Source organism: Lepidochelys olivacea (genome assembly GCF_965140295.1).
Source record: "Lepidochelys olivacea isolate rLepOli2 genome assembly, chromosome: 2".
Classification (NCBI taxonomy): domain Eukaryota; kingdom Metazoa; phylum Chordata; order Testudines; family Cheloniidae; genus Lepidochelys; species Lepidochelys olivacea.
The window spans coordinates 139,180,098-139,198,313 of record NC_140412.1 but is presented as its reverse complement, the minus strand read 5'-3'; the positions used below and the strand labels follow the sequence as shown (position 1 = coordinate 139,198,313).

Genomic DNA, 18,216 nt, shown 5'->3' with positions numbered 1-18,216 from the left:
CTGGACCGGGAGGAGTGGCGGTGCCGGGATCTACTACAGCCATGGGACCGCGATCTCAATGTGGAGGACCGGTACCAACCGTAACAGCTGCTCCGCGAATGGCCTCGATGGGCAGACCCGTGACAGCGAGAAGCTGGCGATTGACGCCTGGGGCTGCAATGTCTTGGTGGAGACTTGGAGCGGGAGTCTGAGCGGGAAAGGCATCAACGACTGTGCCATGACCCACTGCAGTACCCCCTCCAAGACAAGGACTGTTGGTGATACCCGCCGCGGGCCTCTCGATATTCGCTCCTTGAGGACGAGCGGTGATCCACATGGACTCTGCCCTGAGCGGTGGTGGTCGCTGGGCGGTGAATGGCATCGGGAACATTCCCTCGAGCGAGACCAGTACCGGGCCGGAGGCGACTGTGGAGATCCCAATGGCTTGCCTCTGGAGCGTGGGGCCGACATGGACACAACATCCCACGCTGCTTGGAGGGCTTCAGGCGTGGATGGCATCTGGACATCTGGAGCAGCCTGTTCAGAAGGGGCCGGGCTACTCCATTGCATACCGACGCCATGGTGCCAGGTACTGGTTCGGAACGGCGTCCTGGAGTCGGATGGCCTGGAGTCTAATGTCCCTTTCTCTTTTGGTCCGAGGCTTAAACGACTTGCAAATCTTGCACCTTTCACTGATATTGGTTTCTCCCAAACAGCGCAAACAGTCTGCATGCGGGTCACTTCTTGACAGAGAACAACTACAAGAGCCGCATGACTTAAACCCCGGGGTGCGGGGCATGCCCCAGTTTGGGCTCACTGACTAACTAAATTAACTGAATAGCTAACTAACTACAGGTACTAACACTGAATAACCGAACAGTTCTGGAGACAAGCTACAGCAAAGCTGGAGCAGAGCAGTTCTGACACACCTTCGCTGGCTGCAAGAAGAAACTGAGGGTGGGGGGAGTGCGCAGCTCCCCTTATACCACGCCAGGCAGGCAACACTCTAGGGGTTGCCGGGGGCGCTCCCCCACTACGGGTATTGCTAGGGGAAAGTCTTCACGTGCACGTGGCGAGCACACACTCCTATTGTGGAATACACATGAGCAATCGCTCGAAGCAGAAATGGTAGTGACTTAGGACAGCTTATTCAAAGCAACTATGATTTATTTATTCAAAGGAACATTACAAGTAGAGAGACAAGGATTAAAATAACAAAAGACTACATGCATATGGTCTTACCTCAGTTTGGCCTCCACTTACCCCTGATGCCACAACATCAGGGGTCTGTGGTCCAGTCTGTTTCTCTGCAGATCCTCTGACCTACCTCTCCTCCAAGTTTAAGCATTTCAAACTTTTTTTGTTTGATTCTCCCTGCCTAAAAGGTCCTGGGATTTCCAACTAAAGATTCCCCATACCCCCAGCTATCCAAACCCTAATTCCACATTCCAAGAGGTATGCTTCAATGGAATTAATATCTCCACTGAGTAACTGAGTATGGCTGTCTACACCCAGTAGCTTTTAGGTTCCTACAATCCAAAGCTAGCTCAAACTGATTTAACTTCCAGGCAACCCTTTAGCCAGAAACACAATAACCACCATGTTCACAGATTGCACATATCTCTTCCATACAGACAATTTCACATTCTTCACTGAGAGCAGCTGCTCTGCTTCAACTCCTGACCTCCAGGTGTGACAAAGAGGACCAACTTCATTTTTTCTGGAAACACTCCAGATGGGCTAAGCACTGAAGAGGACAGAGAACAAGGGCTAGACTCTGGGCAGACCTTGTGTGAGAGTGAGAAAGAACAAAAGGGTGCAAGGATTTCCTACCCTTTGCACCCTCACAGAGGGGCTGTTCAGAACCCAAGTGAAGAACATAGGGTCTCCACCACAGTTGCCAACTTTCATGCAGTAAATAAGCACCCTGACTTTCACAATAAGCCAGAAATCAAGCTAATCCCATTTCAAAACAAGGCAAAAACAAGACAATCCCTAAGAACCCCAACACTCTATGTGACTAGATCCCTCTGGCATGCAGTCTGGGACTGTGGTGGGCCTGCTGTGCACCCCGACTCTCTCCCCACTCTTGCCCCTGCTTGCCCCTCCTTGCCAGGAGCCGATCAAAAAAAAGAAGCAACAAGCCAAACAAGCTACAAGCCAAAAACTAGCCAACAAGCAACTCACAAGCCAATTAAGCCAAAAACAAGCCCAATTTCCGTGTTTTTTTCATGGGTTTGCCATGTCTGATCTCTACTCCCTCCTAGTGACCCTCCAAGGCAGCCCTTGGCATGAAGATGAAGTAGAAGTAGAAGAGTAGAAGTAAAGTGCACCATACTCAAGGGTAACATGGCAGGTATGACTGCTAAGATAGCAAAAATTTGTCCTGGAGATTTCAGCTGTCCCTTAGCTCCCCTTCTAACATGTCCAATGTAGTCAAAGGCAGAATCTAACCCTAAGAGGGAAAAGGAGTTCAATACACAAAAGAAAATATTCCCTCTCACACACACTCAGCCTTCCCATGCAAGCTATAATAAAGGAGGAATATTATTGAAAGGGTAATAGAAAAATAAAACTATTCACCTGTCTCATTGCAGTCAAAAATCCTTGAGGGTTAAAGAACCCTGTCATCCAGAAGCAGTTTGGTCGGCCCTCAAATATCCAGCAGTAAAACTGATGGTTTCTTTCCAGAAGTTCAGTAAACCAGAAACCTAGAGTGCTGGAAGCCCAAGACCCCTAGAAACAGGTATAAAAGAGGTGTTTTTTAGGGGAGGGAGATGTTTAGAACTTTCAACATTTTGTAATCACAGCAATGCAAATTAATTTATCATATCAATGAAAATATCCCAAAGTATTAGGGACATATTATTACACGACTATTGAAATGTTAAATTTGGAATTACCAATCTCAGGGTGAAATTCTGGCCCTACTAAAGACAATGACACAAATCCAATTGACTTCAGTAGGGCCAGAATTTCTCCCTATAGCCATTATTATAGACAGGATTACTAGCAACACCTGTTGCTATGGTGGTCAGACATTTCCCATTGAAGACAACATTTCAGTTGATTAAAACTTTATCAAACTAACTGTTTGGGATGAAAGTTTCCATGCTGAGTGTCTCTCTCAGGCTGAATGTTTTTCTTTGAACTTTCAGTCAAAATGGATTGTCTGTTCTGAGACCTAGTCTAGGGATTTTTTTATTTTATTTTTTACTTATGTTAAAATTCTGTCACCTCTTTTTGAACAATAGTAACATACCCATTCTTCGGAACAAGGTCTTGAAATTTGGCAGGTGGGTGGACCTCATGTAAGGTATGTGCTTTCTGCAGTCCCCAGGAAAATCTGCCCAAATTCGGCCAAGTTATATGCCCTTAAAAAATGCAGTTCCCCTGAAAGCACCACAGAGTACAGGAGCACCTCCAAGTCCCAGAGTAGAGGAAAAAGCCTACCTCAGTTTCTCTTGACCACCCTCTGGTTCCAGCACATGATGCCAGAAGCCCAATCACCTTTCTAGGTAACAGCCTTCTCTTGTTGCTAGTTAGTCCAGTATCTCAAAGGGTAGCAGTCTGTGTTGCAATGATTAAATCTTACTTTTCCAACCCTGCTGATGGTGGTTGTTGTATATAAAATAATTTGCCTTTATCTTTTTAATAAAAGTATCTAGGAAATTACATACAAACAAATAGTATTTAGGTTGCAAAGCAAACAACTCAAAAGTTATTAAATGCCAGTAATAATTGGTGCCAAATTAACCTCAGTTCGACCCCTTCCACATTTAAAACAATACCTAACAAGTGCTTTTTATCCATAGATGTCAAAGCACTGCATTTTTCTATAAAGCTGTCTACAAATCAGACACTCATTAAGCTGCTTTCATGTCACTTACAGAATTGACAATTGTCTTGGGCACTAAAAGACTGAATTTTCAGACTTAAAAAGGCTCTGTCTCAATAAAATCTTATGCAGTGATAATACATAGTATTTGAATAGCATTTTCCATCTTCAAAGATCTATACCAAATACCTCCATAGCAGAGATAGATGAAGATGAGGCAGAGAAGCTAAGTTATTTAACAGAGGGAGCCAGCGTCAGGCTGGGATTAGAACTCAGTCTCTGCTTTTCCATTTTATGCTCAGACTACTCCACAGAAAATTTAAAGATGGAATCATAATGCATTAAGTTAATTCCACAATCACGTCTGTTTTTTCCACAGGTACTCTGCCCCTTTCAGTGTCCAGGATGGATGTGCACAATGAGGAATGAATAAGATTTCACGGGCAACCTTAGTTCTGGCACTTACTGAGTGTTTGGCTTTGCCACCTAAGTAACATGCATTTAGCATAGTTTTTTAACATAACATATTAAGGAGGCTTGGCTTCTTGCTTATGTTTTTGAGGCCTCTGAGGTACTTTGGAATTATTCACTATGTGCATTTTGTTGACAGTCACACCAAAGCACCAACAGCAATGATAAAAAGATATATTTCACTGTAACATAGCTGGAACATAAGGGCTGAGGTAGCCTGAGTTACCTGTTCTGAACTTCGGAATAATCCTTCAAAGTTGGGGCATGTGTTTTCTTATAATGGGATTAATCACCTTTGTGATGGGAAAGGATACTGACCTATATCAGCGATTCCCGCCAAATTGAAATACTGCCAAATACAAATGACACTTTTTCAAACATATAAACACCAGCTCACTTGCATTTCAGAATGTATTGCAATGTTGTAGAAATAGGAGCATTTGTTTAAAATAGTGAATGGTTTAGAGAAGGTAAATCAGTACTCCTTTGACTCTCGTAATATATGAACAAGAAGATAGTAAATGAAACTGAAAGCAAGTAGCTAACAATGATAAAAGGAAATAACTTTCTATGCAATGCATAACTTGTGGAACTCACTACTACTATCAGTGAGTTATTTTCAAGTCAATCTTTAGACATTATGAATAATGCTCATATGGATTGAAATCCAGGTCTAAATAGCATTAGTCAAGTCCAGCTGTTGAGAGCTCACTGTGACTGTGTTCACAAGTAGTATTTTTTCTTGGTCTCCCTTTGAGCCAATAGACATCAGCCTAATAGAACCTGAAAGTATCTGCATTCATCCATATCTGCATCAATACCACACAGGCATGTTTTGATTAAGTTAATTCCAGATCAGCTTCTATCACCACAGCACTACAGGACAATGGGTAACATTTACATCAAGAGCAATACATTCTGAAATGCAAGTGAGCTGGTGTTTATATGTTTGAAAAAGTGTCATTTGTATTTGGCAGTATGTCAATTTAGCAGGAATCGCTGATATAGGTCAGTATCCTTTCCCATCACAAAGGTGATTAAGCCCATTATAAGAAAACACATGCCCCCAACTTTGAAGGATTATTCCAAAGTTCAGGACAGGTAACTCAGGCTACCTCAGCCCTTATGTTCCAGCTATGTCACAGTGAAATATATCTTTTTATCATTGCTGTTGGTGCTTTGGTGTGACTGTCAACAAAATACACATAGTGAATAATTCCAAAGGACCTCAGAGGCCTCAAAAACATAAGCAAGAAGCTGCTATTGCTATCTTTTGGGAGAGGGAGGGGGAATTTAAGGATAATCCCTGTCTTCAATAGATTGGCATCAGTTTGAATTATAAAAACACTGAAAATGGTTAAGTTCCAGAACAGCAAGCTCAAGGACACACTGTGCAACAACATGAGTATCATCTTGGCTTCATGCGATTATCCTTAGGGTTGGCTGAAATCTTGTGGAAGCTGGTAGACATAACTGCCACCCTTCATCCAGGATAAATTTTGGAAAGCTATTAAATTCCTTTCTGGAAAGAGACAGCTGAAACAATAGAAACCATCACCTAAACAAAAGTCATATGCAAGGCTGGTCAGGAACCTGAGCTATATGGATGGAGGGGTTTCACTGGGAGCTCAATATATTGTTACTGAGTACAGTAACTCCCCACTTAAAGTCATCCCAGTTAATGTTGTTTCATTGTTATGTTGCTGATCAGTTAGGGAACATGCTCGTTTAAAGTTGCCCAGTGCTCCTTTATAACGTCGTTTGGCAGCTGCCTGCTTTGTCCACTGCTTGCAGGAAGAGCAGCCCGTTGGAGCCAGCTGGTAGGGGCTTGGATCCAGGGTGGACCAGCAGCCCCTTATCAGCTCCCCTAAATTCTCTGGTTTCAGAGTAGCAGCCGTGTTAGTCTGTATTCGCAAAAAGAAAAGGAGGACTTGTGGCACCTTAGAGACTAACCAATTTATTAGAGCATAAGCTTTCGTGAGCTACAGCTCACTTCCTCAATTTCCACGATATGCATCTGAGGAAGTGAGCTGTAGCTCACGAAAGCTTATGCTCTAATAAATTGGTTAGTCTCTAAGGTGCCACAAGTCCTCCTTTTCTTTTTCCTAAATTCTCTGTGTAACAGCTGCTCAGTTCAGCTGCCAGTTCAGCTGTCCTCCAGGCACTGATGTGTGCTGCTCCTGCCCTCTGCCTTGGAGCTGCTCCCCGGAGCCTCCTGCTTGCTGTGCAGGGGGGCAGGAGAGGGGTGCTAATCTCAGGGTGTCCCCTGCCCCCTCCCACTCCTGCCCCCCACTCCTGTACCCCATTTCCACAGAGCAGGGGTGGGGGACATGACAAGGCTCAGGATGGAGGGAGCTTGCTGGCAACAGCTGCTGTCTCAACTTGCTGATCTACTTAAAAAGGAGTGTACTTAGAGTGGGGTCAGTGTACTTAAAGGGGCAATGCGCGTCTCTCTCTCACACACATGGTGTGTGTCTCTGTCTCTCTCTGCCATGCTGTCTCCCCTCCCTCCATTTGTAGTACCTTGTAGCGTGTGAGGCTACATTAACAACAGTATGTTAACCCTTGAGGGGCTCAGCCAAGTGCTAGTTCATCATTTAGCATTAAGGCATCGCCTGGGAAATATCCCACCCTCTGACTCCACCACTTCAACCAAGCTTCACAATCAGCATTGCAGTGTACAGTATTCAACTGTTTGTTTAAAACTTATACTGTGTGTGTATATATATGTTGCAATGATAATATATATATAGTCTTTTGTCTGGCAAAAAAAAATTTCCCTACAACCTAACCCCCCCATTTACACTAATTCTTATGGGGAAATTGGATTCACTTAACATTGTTTCGCTTAAAGTAGCATTTTTCAGGAACATAACTACAACGTTAAGCGAGGAGTTACTGTATTGTTTGGTGGAGGTGTGTGTGACAGAGAGGAACAAAAACACCATGGAAAAATACATGAAAGGCAGCAAGGAAACCCCAGAGACAGCTGAAGAAGCACTTGCAGCATGATCCTGAGAAAAGCTCAGAGCACTTCTGGATAGAGTGCTGACTGGAATGAGGCTTACTACTTTGAGTCTCACAAAGAATTCAGCATCATTAATAACCTAATAGTAGTAGTGAGTTCCACAAGTTATGCATTGCATAGAAAGTTATTTCCTTTTATCACTGTTAGCTATTGGCTTATACTATGTATATGTGTGTATGTATATATAAAATATAGTCTTTTGTCTGGCAAAAAAGAAACTGTCTCCTGTTTTGTTCCTACTGTTATCAAGGAAACATGAGTATATCTACATTCTCTGTAAATAAACAAAACTGCATCAATGAAATGCCTGACTCCAATATCCATTTTTGGTCCCCACTGAAACAACTCTCAAGACCCAAATATTACCTAATCACCTGGATCAAAATACAATGAGCTGTTCACATGCTGTGCAGGCAAATTATCTGCTGTATCACCTAATTTTAGGCAAGCTAATCAGCTATTTGCCCAGATATCATTTGTACTTGCCCTGGGTTTCTAGACAATAAGATAAAAAGGGGACACACTGATTTTCTTAATGGATCCAGAATTTAAACTCAAATTAACAGATTTACAAATTCTCAGAAAATGCATTCTGTACCCAAAAAGTGCAGTCATGATACATTGTATTTTTCATACCTAAGAGGATTAATATCTGCACTAAGTATAAAATGGAACTCAATCTTACCTGAGATGGCATGGCCAGCCCTTCTACAGTTTACCTAATACTTCAGAAAAAAATATTTCTTCTCTGGCCAACAAGGTATGAGAAGTTTTAGACCAAAAGGAGTTTTCAAAGTAAGTCAGAAAGGGGGCAAAGAAAGGGGGATATATGATCAGATTCTGTCCTATTTTACACCCTGTACAATCCCATAACTCCACTCTTCGGCTGAAAGCTCTCTCTCAAATTTGGTAATGCAGTCACGACCATGACTTCATATTATCACTGAGATCTAGCACTTCATTCTATCACTGAGATCTAGCACTTCAGGGTTATATTTTCAAAAAGGGGTTGAACAAAATACATTAACCCTTTTTAAATTAAAGGATGTTAACATATTGGATATTAATGATGATTAATAATCTGAGTATGTCATTTTTTTAGTCTTTAAAATGCAACATTGACCGAGGACTCTAAACAGTTTAACACCTGCCTTTTCCCAATGGGCAGGAATTCTTGCATCATACATGCAATCCAAAGCATCCCTCAGATTTTCACTCATGATGATGGTCCCATCAATGGCAAGTTTGAGATCAGTCAGAGTGCTTCGCACTAAGGTGATAACCCTCTGCATTCTGTCTATCTCCTGTCTCAAGAAGATGTTCATAGGCTGGAATGGTCCCATCTTCTGCAGCCTTTCCTTTACCTGTCAAGAGAAAGCCAAACAAAGTAGATATTCACAGAGAAATCAAGAGAAAGTTCACTTTATGGCAAAGTTAGATACCAATATATGGAAAGATCAAATCGTTTTCATTAGATGGTTATAAGTAAGGGTAATCAGGTAGGTAGGTATTGTCACCCCGACCCAAGCAGTAGCAGATTACAAGGCCCTTGTTGGTCAGCTCTCCATTGGAAGAGACATCAGTGATGTGGAGTCCAGGAATATTCCTGACATAATTTATGTACACTCTACCCACCACCCCTGAACTAGAAAGTATCACGGCAACTTGTAGACAATTCCCTCTTTCAGAGATCTTAGCCTGAATACCAATGCCCGGTTCCCAGGGAGCAACTCTGCACCAAAACCTGACTCTAGTTTGAGAACTTAAGGAAAAGCCCAAACGCCACAAAACTCTACCCTTCTACTCTAATAGTATTGTTGTGGGTTGGCTTAAACCGTGGTAAGGTTTGAGCACAGCTTCTGTCTTTCATTCAGGGTAAACGTAAAGAAGAGGCTGAAACAGTAGCATGAACACCCAACACATAGGTACATAGTAGTGCTAAAGTAGAGAGGAGAGAGAGAAGCTGTCAGGAAGCTAAGTAGACCACAACAGAAGCACTGGTAACATGACCCTGGGAGGCAGCTAAGAGAGGAAGCTTGTCGGACACGCATACTGGCTGGAAAGGCAGATTTGGAACAGTGAGCAAAAGAACTGTCTCCTGATTTTTTCCCCACTGTGTTCAGGGAAAGACAACTCAGTGTATCACCTTTGCAAATAAACAATATTGCATCAAAGAAAATACCTGATTCTGTCACTATTTTCTCTGTCTACGGAGAAATAAGGCGCAGGGCCACAAAGTTTGACCAGCCACTTGGGTCAAAGGAGATCACACTATTAATCTCATATTCTAATAAAAATAAGTTCTGCATCTTTTCATGATAACTTTGTAGAAGCCAAAATGAGAAATCAGCATGAAGAGTGAAAATGTAATTAATTTTTAAAACTTCATTTTATATCCTCTGTGATGGTGGTTATAACATAGTTAAGGAAAATTGTTTTTAAATGAACCTGATAATGACCTTTCAGGGCAGTGTGCACATCCTGATACGAGTCACCTCCTGAGTCCTAATTTCACCTCCCATTGACGAGGCAGCTTTGAGCACAGCTTCTGTCTTTCATTCAGGGTAAATGTAAAGAAGTGGCTGAAACAGTAGCGTGAACACCCAACACATAGGCACATGGTAGTGCTAAAATAGAAGCTGACTGAAGAACAGCAGGAAGCAGGAAGAACAGCAGCTCTGACAGAGATGAGCTCTCCAATGCCCAACAGAGGAAGTGAAGGTGTTATCAGAGGAAGGGGTGCTGCACTTGTCCACACTGTCCCTTTAAACCCTGCTCAGCCTCTCTAGCCTATTGAGCTGATAAGGGTCAAACTTGTGAGATGTCTAGTTTGACATCTCTAGCGTCCTGAGAAAGATTACAAGAGACAAGGCTTTGTAAACTCGCTAGCTCAGCAATTTAACCATTGGGGTCTATGTGGCGACACAGGGCTTTTTAAGGTTACTGGGTAAGTACTCCTCCTACCTTGCTGGGATGAGGGTCAGCCCTCTCTGAGGTTACTGGTTGAGCACCTCTAGCTTTTGGGCTTGTGTGAAAGCTTAAAAATGTGTGAATCCTCAGCCTAAGCACTACAAACTTTCCGGGGGGGATAACAAAAGTCTTGTGAGCTGGTGAGCACAAGTCTTGTGAGCTCAAAAGTACTGCTCTGATTGGATATCAAGTCTCAAGCTTCAGAAAAGTTTCCTATCTCAGCTTGTATGGCTTGCTGAGGTAATAGTGCTCAGGCTTCTGTGAGATCATTAGCTCAGAAATTTCAGTGTGCTGAGCTGATGCCAAGACACAGGCCTGTGGGAGGTCACTGGCTCAGCAGTTCAAATTAGAATGGGTGGCTCCTCATTTCTGGAAGGTTTGTCATCATTGGTGCTAATTATTGTGAGATGACACTTACATCAGACCTGATGGAACACAGCACAAGTAAGATAATGGACAAGGGAATAACTATACTTGAAAAGAGCTGGGCCAAACCCAGCCAATAAGAGCGTGCACACATACACATGTACACTGACTGTGCAGCGTGTGCATCTAGGCACATGCCACTACGGTCCTGTCTGTTCACTCTCCCCTCCTAAATTCTCCATTCTGATTCCCCGGATGCTAGCTAGGGGAGGGTAAGTTAGTGGCAGTGTTTCCTCTGCACAGTGTGAGAAAGTGTCTATTGCAACCATAACTGAAACCAAATTCATCGCAATTGGGCTACTAAGCATAGTTGTTGAGTCAGTAGTTAACTTCCCTGGGTTTGAACCACTGTAGGTAAGATGAAAAGTTCCATGCACACATAAAATATAAATACATATTTCGCTCACTCACACCCACATCCACACCATTGTCAATCCCGTGAGCCATTCACTCCACAGAAACACTATAATGTATGAAAATAAATTACTACACGTATCTGCGGTTTCTATGCTGAACTGCAAGGTAACAAGATTTAGGAATTTTCATTTACAAAGACAGCACAAGTTTTCTCTCACAACGTTACCTAGTTTAGCTGATGAAAACTGCTGATCTCCCTCAGTGTAAATGGAAAATCAACAAGTGGTTTAATTTTTAGCAAATCAATAATGTCCCATCAGTACAATTTTAGCAACTTCACTATGAACATTTACATCCCATTCAGGCTTCCTCAGTGGATATTTTTAAAGCATTTGTCAGTGTAAATGGATTCACAAAAGCTTTTCAAGAAGATTATATGGGACTTTTCTTGGTTTTTTGCACATACATCAGGCAAGACAGAGCAGATGTGATTTCTGACAGGATTTCATAAACTCACTTCAAATGGTGCATAATCATTAGGTAGCTTCTCCAACATATCATCCGCCAATCTAGCTACCACCGCCTCTCTAGTCTCGCCTCGTCCACTGGAACTGTCTTTAGGTTGAATACTGAGGATGGTATCCAACACATCCTTGGCAAGCTTGCTCTGGTAAGTGATATCAGCATTGGGATGCAGCCCAAATACCTCAGGAGTGTCGTAAGCAGGCAGGCTCTAGATGATCAAACACAAAGAATTGTAATTGGAGGTAAAGTTCACAAATACCAGCTGTAAAAAAGCCAGAGGAATAAAAGCAGTTACTATCCTATAAAATAAAAAAAGCTTTATTTTCCTAATTTTGTCATCCTGTGATGCTCAATTAGCAGTCTTCAATGCAAAGAATCCAATGCTTCCTAAAACCTAGTGCAAGCACAAACCCTACTGACTACAACTACTTAGAATGCAACTTCCCCTTATGCCTGAGTAGTCATTTTCCACTTCAGATTCTCCTAACATCTCCTGTGAGGAAGTGCCAAGAGCCTGGACTCCTATTCTCTATTTCTCCTTTGATAATGGTCTCTCTAGACGGTACTTCTCTGAAGGGACTTAAAAGGAAAAATAAAGTGTAGAACTACTGGAACAGCGCGATCACTCCTTCATTAGCAGACATTGAGGCAAGTTTGCCGACAGGAGAAAAATCTGCTTAGACTAAAACTAAAGGAAGATGCTGAAGGGTAGAAAGAACTTGGATGACTGTTTATTAGTATTGTTTTCATTTGGTAAGAGCTTGGTCGTGTACAAACCTGTATGTACTGAAGGTACTGATCCACTGTGGTACATTTGGGTATGCTGTATCCTTTGTAAAAGCAGAAGTCTTGACTGAACATGTTTTCACTGAACCAGACCTTAGCAAATGTGTTCAGCAGTCTTTTGTCATAGTCATCAGTCACTCGGCCTCCATACTGGATCTCACCTACCATGTAGCGAACAGTATTCCAGGAGATGCCCTAAAACAACATGCAAACATTAATTGTGGCTAAACCTCCCTGAATTTCATGCAGAGCTCTGTTGACATCTTTGTGTGTCTGTATACATACAGTATTGTATATAGGCCCAGATCATCTAACCCTCTTGAGGGCAAAAGTCACTTTACACTACCCTTGTGTTCCCCTGCTTGAGGCCAGCTCAATCCTCACGCAATTTACAGCGGCTTAAGTAACAAGGGGCTGTTTTGGCAGCTGGGATACCTGTGTCACAGCTTCACTCCAACCATGCCATTTACAATGGAAGTGGCAATGAGCTTTGCCAGAGAGGCAGCTATGGTTCACTCCACTGTTTTGGATTCTCCCATCCAGAGACATCTTCAGGAGGCTAGGTAAGCCAGCTTTACAGTCCCTTTTTGCTGCCAGAGTGTCACAGGAAGGCCACAGAAACCTGGAATAGCTGGTCAGTCGTAATATGCTTTCTGCTTAGGTCAACTAAACAAAATCCACCACTGTTGCAGTGCAGCAATAATTAGGATTGTTTTTATAGACTCCTAACTCCTCTGATATCCCACTGTATTTGGTTTTTAGGCAGGGGATATATTGGGGCTCAGAAAATTCATCTGCACCTTTAACTTTCACTAAATTAGTACCATCAAATTTCAAATAACATTTTCCTAAATTTGATACTCTCCTCATAGATGCACATGTACAGCTTGCCATCCAACCCATTCCCCAAAATTGGGGCGTGCATGGATACTGCTTTATGTGAAGCACTGACTTATGAAGATAACGTCAAAAAGCAAGTGCTAATGCCATTAAATCAGACATAATTGAACTATATTATTAAAACATTTGTTATAAAACGGAACATTATTCCGAAATACAAAAAACAACTTTTAGCCATTTAACACTATCTCACAGTAGCCTGGATCTCTTATTGCTGCTGCTAAAGTCTGGTCCTTTTTTCTTGAAAACAAAACAAGTCAAGCACGTGCAAAAGGGAAGAGAAAAAGAATAGCAAAATAAAGCAGTTTCTATATTTGGTGTTGACTCTCACTTGCAACCTCAATGCTGGAAAAACACAGGCATCACACTTGGTTTTATCAGCCATTCTGAGACCTGGCAAACTTACACCAGCATCAGGTAAAGCATTGCTTTTAGCTGCCCCTCTGCTCACAGGCTTGCAGCAGTGTTGTAAAATATATAGCTTTGGCCAGCTAAGCCAGACTCTTTTTAGACAGAAGGCAAGAGGAGAGAAATAGGAAAGAGAACAAATAAGGTGGGGAAGGAAAAGGATGCACCAGGAGGGGGTGAAAAAGTCTCACATCCCCAGTGGCGTTTGGGGGTTAGCTGGAGCCAATAGTGTCATCTGAGTCCCTCACTCTGCCTCAGTCTGGTCAGGACATCTCAGGATTAGGATGACAAAGGCCCAAGAGTGTCATGGTGGACTCTGGGGTTCTAGGAGATAAAGTGATATCATGATAATGATAACACTCGCTCCATCCTGTTTGCAAGTCTTTCAGTCAGACATAGTCTCCTAATTTCTTGCTCCCCCAAAGTCTTTCTGAGGATCCCAAAAGGAGAGCAATGTGTGGAATAGCCCTTCCCCTCATTACTTTGTCCACCAATTACATCTATTTTCCAACACACCAATTTTGAGTCATTGATTTCTGGTCCCACACTTTCCTTCTTTAGCAAATACAATCTCACAGACCTTGGGTTATACCAGTAAGCCTTTTGGTTTGGACTAATTCAGTCTGTTTCTCTTGTACACTTTTCCCCCCACACCAACATCTATTGTTATAGGTTATTTTAACATTTTGTGAATTGTTAGTCACTTTCTACAGTTAGGCTTGGAACTGGGACAAGCCTACTAGGCCCCAAATATTGCTGCAGTTTACAGCTCCCCTTTTTTTTGCCTAATTATATATATTTTTGGACTAATAAAAAAGTAGCCACCACAAGCATAAGTAGAAAACATACAGACGCTTAAAAAACGGATTTTAAAAGTTATCCCCCGCTGAGCAGTTGCATTTGTATTTCAACATATGTAGACAAGTGTTTTCAGTGCTGTGGGCACTCAATATATCTAGAGTTAAAGAACAAGTTTTTTATGATCTAGCATTTATGTTTGTATTTCAATTGTTTGGAAGTATCCATAATATTCCAGTTACCCAAACTATTGAATTAAGTACCTTCTTGATGTCCATGTCATCTAAATGATTCTGGATGAACTGCACAGTGGCATTAAAGTCAGCCTCGTTAAACTCATAGGGGATGTTCCAACCTAGTGGTCCAAATTTGCGTCTTTCTTGAACTGTGGAGTGCAGGAAACCAACAGCGTATAATAATGGTTTCCATTGCACCATGTTACTGACATCCAGGAGATCCTGGTTCACACCTGTTGGAAAAAAGTGGACATCACAAGCCATAAGCTACCAGCATTTTAGTTTCAGCATGATCCATTACTAAAATACCTCTGGTGGTGGTACTTAGTTAGCTTTGAATCTCTCCAGAGATGCATTTACTATATCACAAAGCACTCTAGTCTGGAGAAAGTATGCTACCTCTTTTTAGGTAGCACAAGTTAGCATAAAGTTCAGAAATATAAATGCACGTGTTACAGTGCACATCTGGTGCATTTATCGTAACAAGCCCTTTGAGGACAGGAGACACAACTTTTTAGTTCCCAGAAAAGCAATTAAAAATCATCGCTCTGGCATGATAAAAATCAGCATATGGCCTTTCATCATAAAAAGTGAAAGGGTGTTCAATTATTAAATGAGGTGTTAAAAAGCATTTTTAAACAAGACACTGGAGGTTATAGTTTGTGGAAAAAATATTCCTGTTTTTATATCAGATGAGTTCAGACATAACTTCAGCAGCTCTCCAATTTCTCTCAATTTTCTTAACATCTGGCTTCATCTTAGGGCCAAGTTGTGCCCTGGAATCAACATGCACAACTCTTGTTGTTATCAGCTTCAACAGATAAGGTCTGCAGCCAATGTCCAAAATTTCATCCTGATTCTACCAGTAACTGCAACATGATCACATGGTGACATAGGTGGGGCTGGAAGGAAGGGCCTATTTAATTGTGTACCGCTAAAAACTATATTTTATTCCCTGTTGATTTTTTTCACTCACCACCATATGTTCTCTTCAGACCAGCTTTGAGTCCCTGTGGAGGTTCATTGGTGAATTTAATGGACATTTGAAGAAGGGTAATGGGGAACTGTCGGTGAACCTCAGTGGTCATCCACAAGCGGAAGTCCTCATGGACAGTCTCAGTTTCTATAATAGTGTCCATCAGCTCATCCAAAAAGTCAAGTCCTAGGTGGCAGTTCTGAAGAAGTGCCCATCCTCCCTAGTGCGACAGAAGAGAACAAGATGTGATATTCATTTGTGTGGTATTAAAATTTATTTTCAAACTGAAAACACTAAATGATATTTTATTTATCATTAAAATTAGAAATGTATCAAACAATTCTAATTTACAGCATGGTAATCAAACATGTCGAACACCTCATGTGCAGCAAGGTGGGAAGAATTTAAGTAACATATTCCTCCACATTCCAGTTCTAAGCCTGTCAACTCTTCACCAAGTCCTCATCAATTCAAACTAGTGCCTTTTAGAACTTTATATTTTCCCATGTAAAACTCAAGAGCTGGCAGCCAGTTCACATGCTAATTGTACAACTAAGAACATAAGAACGGCCAAACTGGGTCAGACCAAAGGCCCACCTAGCCCAGTATCCTGTCTACCAACAGCAGCCAATGCCAGGTGCCCCAGAGGAATGAACAGAACAGATAATCATCAAGTGATCCATTCCCTGTCGCTCATTCCCTGGCAAACAGAGGCTAGGGACACCATCCCTGCCCATTCTGGCTAATAGCCATTGATGGACTGACAAAGTATTTCCCTTCTGCAAGAAAATGCTAATAATGGCCCATGCAGTATGACAAGAATGGAGAGTTTACCACTTGCAGATGTGTGGGGATGACCCTTTGAGTGTCCTTTTTTATACTCCTCAAAACAAGGCCTACTTAATCCTCCAACATATATCCTTGATTCTCAACTTTGATGGTTATGAGTCTTGACCTGTCCATGATTCAGATCAGTGGAGCCATTGAACCTGCTGTCCTCCATTAAGTAGAAGTTTTGTTTCCTTTTCACTACAATAAAAGTATTCCTGAAGACCACTGGGCTAGAAGTACTAAATCAGTGAGCTCAGAAATACATGCCTTGACATGCTAAAGCTTCTAACCTGGTAACCAGCCCACATATTACAGACGCTATGATAGAGGTATCCTAATGAGCTAGTGACCTGATCAACCCAGCAAGCTGGAGGTGCTAAATAGGGGTTAAAACAAAATAGACTGTATAGGACCACAGCTCCTCCCTCCACACACACCCCTTCTGGATTTGGGAGAGTTATGTTCCCTCTTGTTTTGCCTCTAAAACATCAGGGAAATGAGGCTTCATATTTACTCACCCTTTGCTGACTATGGGTATGGGAGAGGGACGCTGACTCCTTGCAGATACATTTATTTCCCCATTCGCAGTCTCTTCCTTATGACATTTCCCATTACCAGGCTATAATGTCACTTCACTACATAATGATAAATTATCACCAGAAGGTGGCCTCCTAATTTTATGTATTTTACATTGCTGGGAGTAAGGTGGCAGCTATCACTCACTGCTTCCAAATAGAGCACAAAGAGCTGAAAGCCTCTGAGCTGGACTCAGCTGTCCATACATTTAAGAAACAAGTGTCAGTTTAACTCATTGCTCTCCTCTTCAGCTGAAGTAGTAAGATTATAATGATTTCACTGCTACCATAAAATGGATTGCTACTGTGCAAAAAATATATGTATTATTTTCCCCTTTGAATTGCATTGCAGTCCTATTACACATGAGCACTTTCAATTGCTAATTTGTATTAATAAAAACCTTGTTCTCTTTCCTCCCCAGAATGTTTACAGATAATTTCCATTCTATGAGTATTTATATTAAAAAGCATTGCATTAAGTCCAAAGCAGACTGCAAAGAGTTAGAGGGGGTCTCACAAAATGAGGTGACTGGGCAACAAAATGGCAGATACAATTCAACACTGATAAGTGCAAAGTAATGCACGTTGGGAAAAATAATCCCAACTACACATATATAATATAATGACAGATTCTAAATTAGCTGTTGCCATTCAAGAAGATCTCAGACAGTTGTGGATAGTTGTCTGAAAACTACAGCTCAATGTGCAGCAGAGTCAAAAAGGCTAATATAATCATAGGAACCATTAGGAAAGGGATAGAAAATAAGACAGAAAATATGTAGCTACTATATAAATCCATGGTATGCCCACACTTGAATACTGTGTTCGGTTCTGGTCTCCCCATTTCAAAAAGGATATAGTGGAACTGGAAAAAGGTTCGGCAAAGGGCAATACAAGATGATCAAGGGTATGGAACAGCTTCCATATGAGGAGAGATTAAAAAAATTAGGGCTGTTCATCTTAACGAAGAGATGACTAAGAGGGCAGAGGTCTATAAAATCATGAATGGTGTGCAAAGAAGTGCATAGAAAAAGTGTTATTTATCATTTCCCACAATACAAAAACCAGGGACCATCCAATAAAATTAACAGGCAGCAGGTTTAATACAAACA

The 18,216-nt window shown here is 41.8% G+C and overlaps 1 protein-coding gene across 1 annotated transcript in view; it reads right to left on the bottom strand.

Moving 5' to 3' along the window:
- Positions 1-18,216, bottom strand: part of DNAH5 (dynein axonemal heavy chain 5) — a gene marked incomplete at its 5' end in the record, with an annotated part of 254,247 nt that overhangs the window by 13,271 nt on the left and 222,760 nt on the right. The window contains 6 exons of the mRNA XM_084621096.1: positions 2,563-2,715; positions 8,468-8,680; positions 11,587-11,802; positions 12,372-12,575; positions 14,750-14,955; positions 15,699-15,918. Of these exons, the coding sequence (XP_084477222.1) occupies positions 2,563-2,715; positions 8,468-8,680; positions 11,587-11,802; positions 12,372-12,575; positions 14,750-14,955; positions 15,699-15,918 (1,212 nt within the window). The remainder of the gene's footprint in view (positions 1-2,562; positions 2,716-8,467; positions 8,681-11,586; positions 11,803-12,371; positions 12,576-14,749; positions 14,956-15,698; positions 15,919-18,216) is intronic.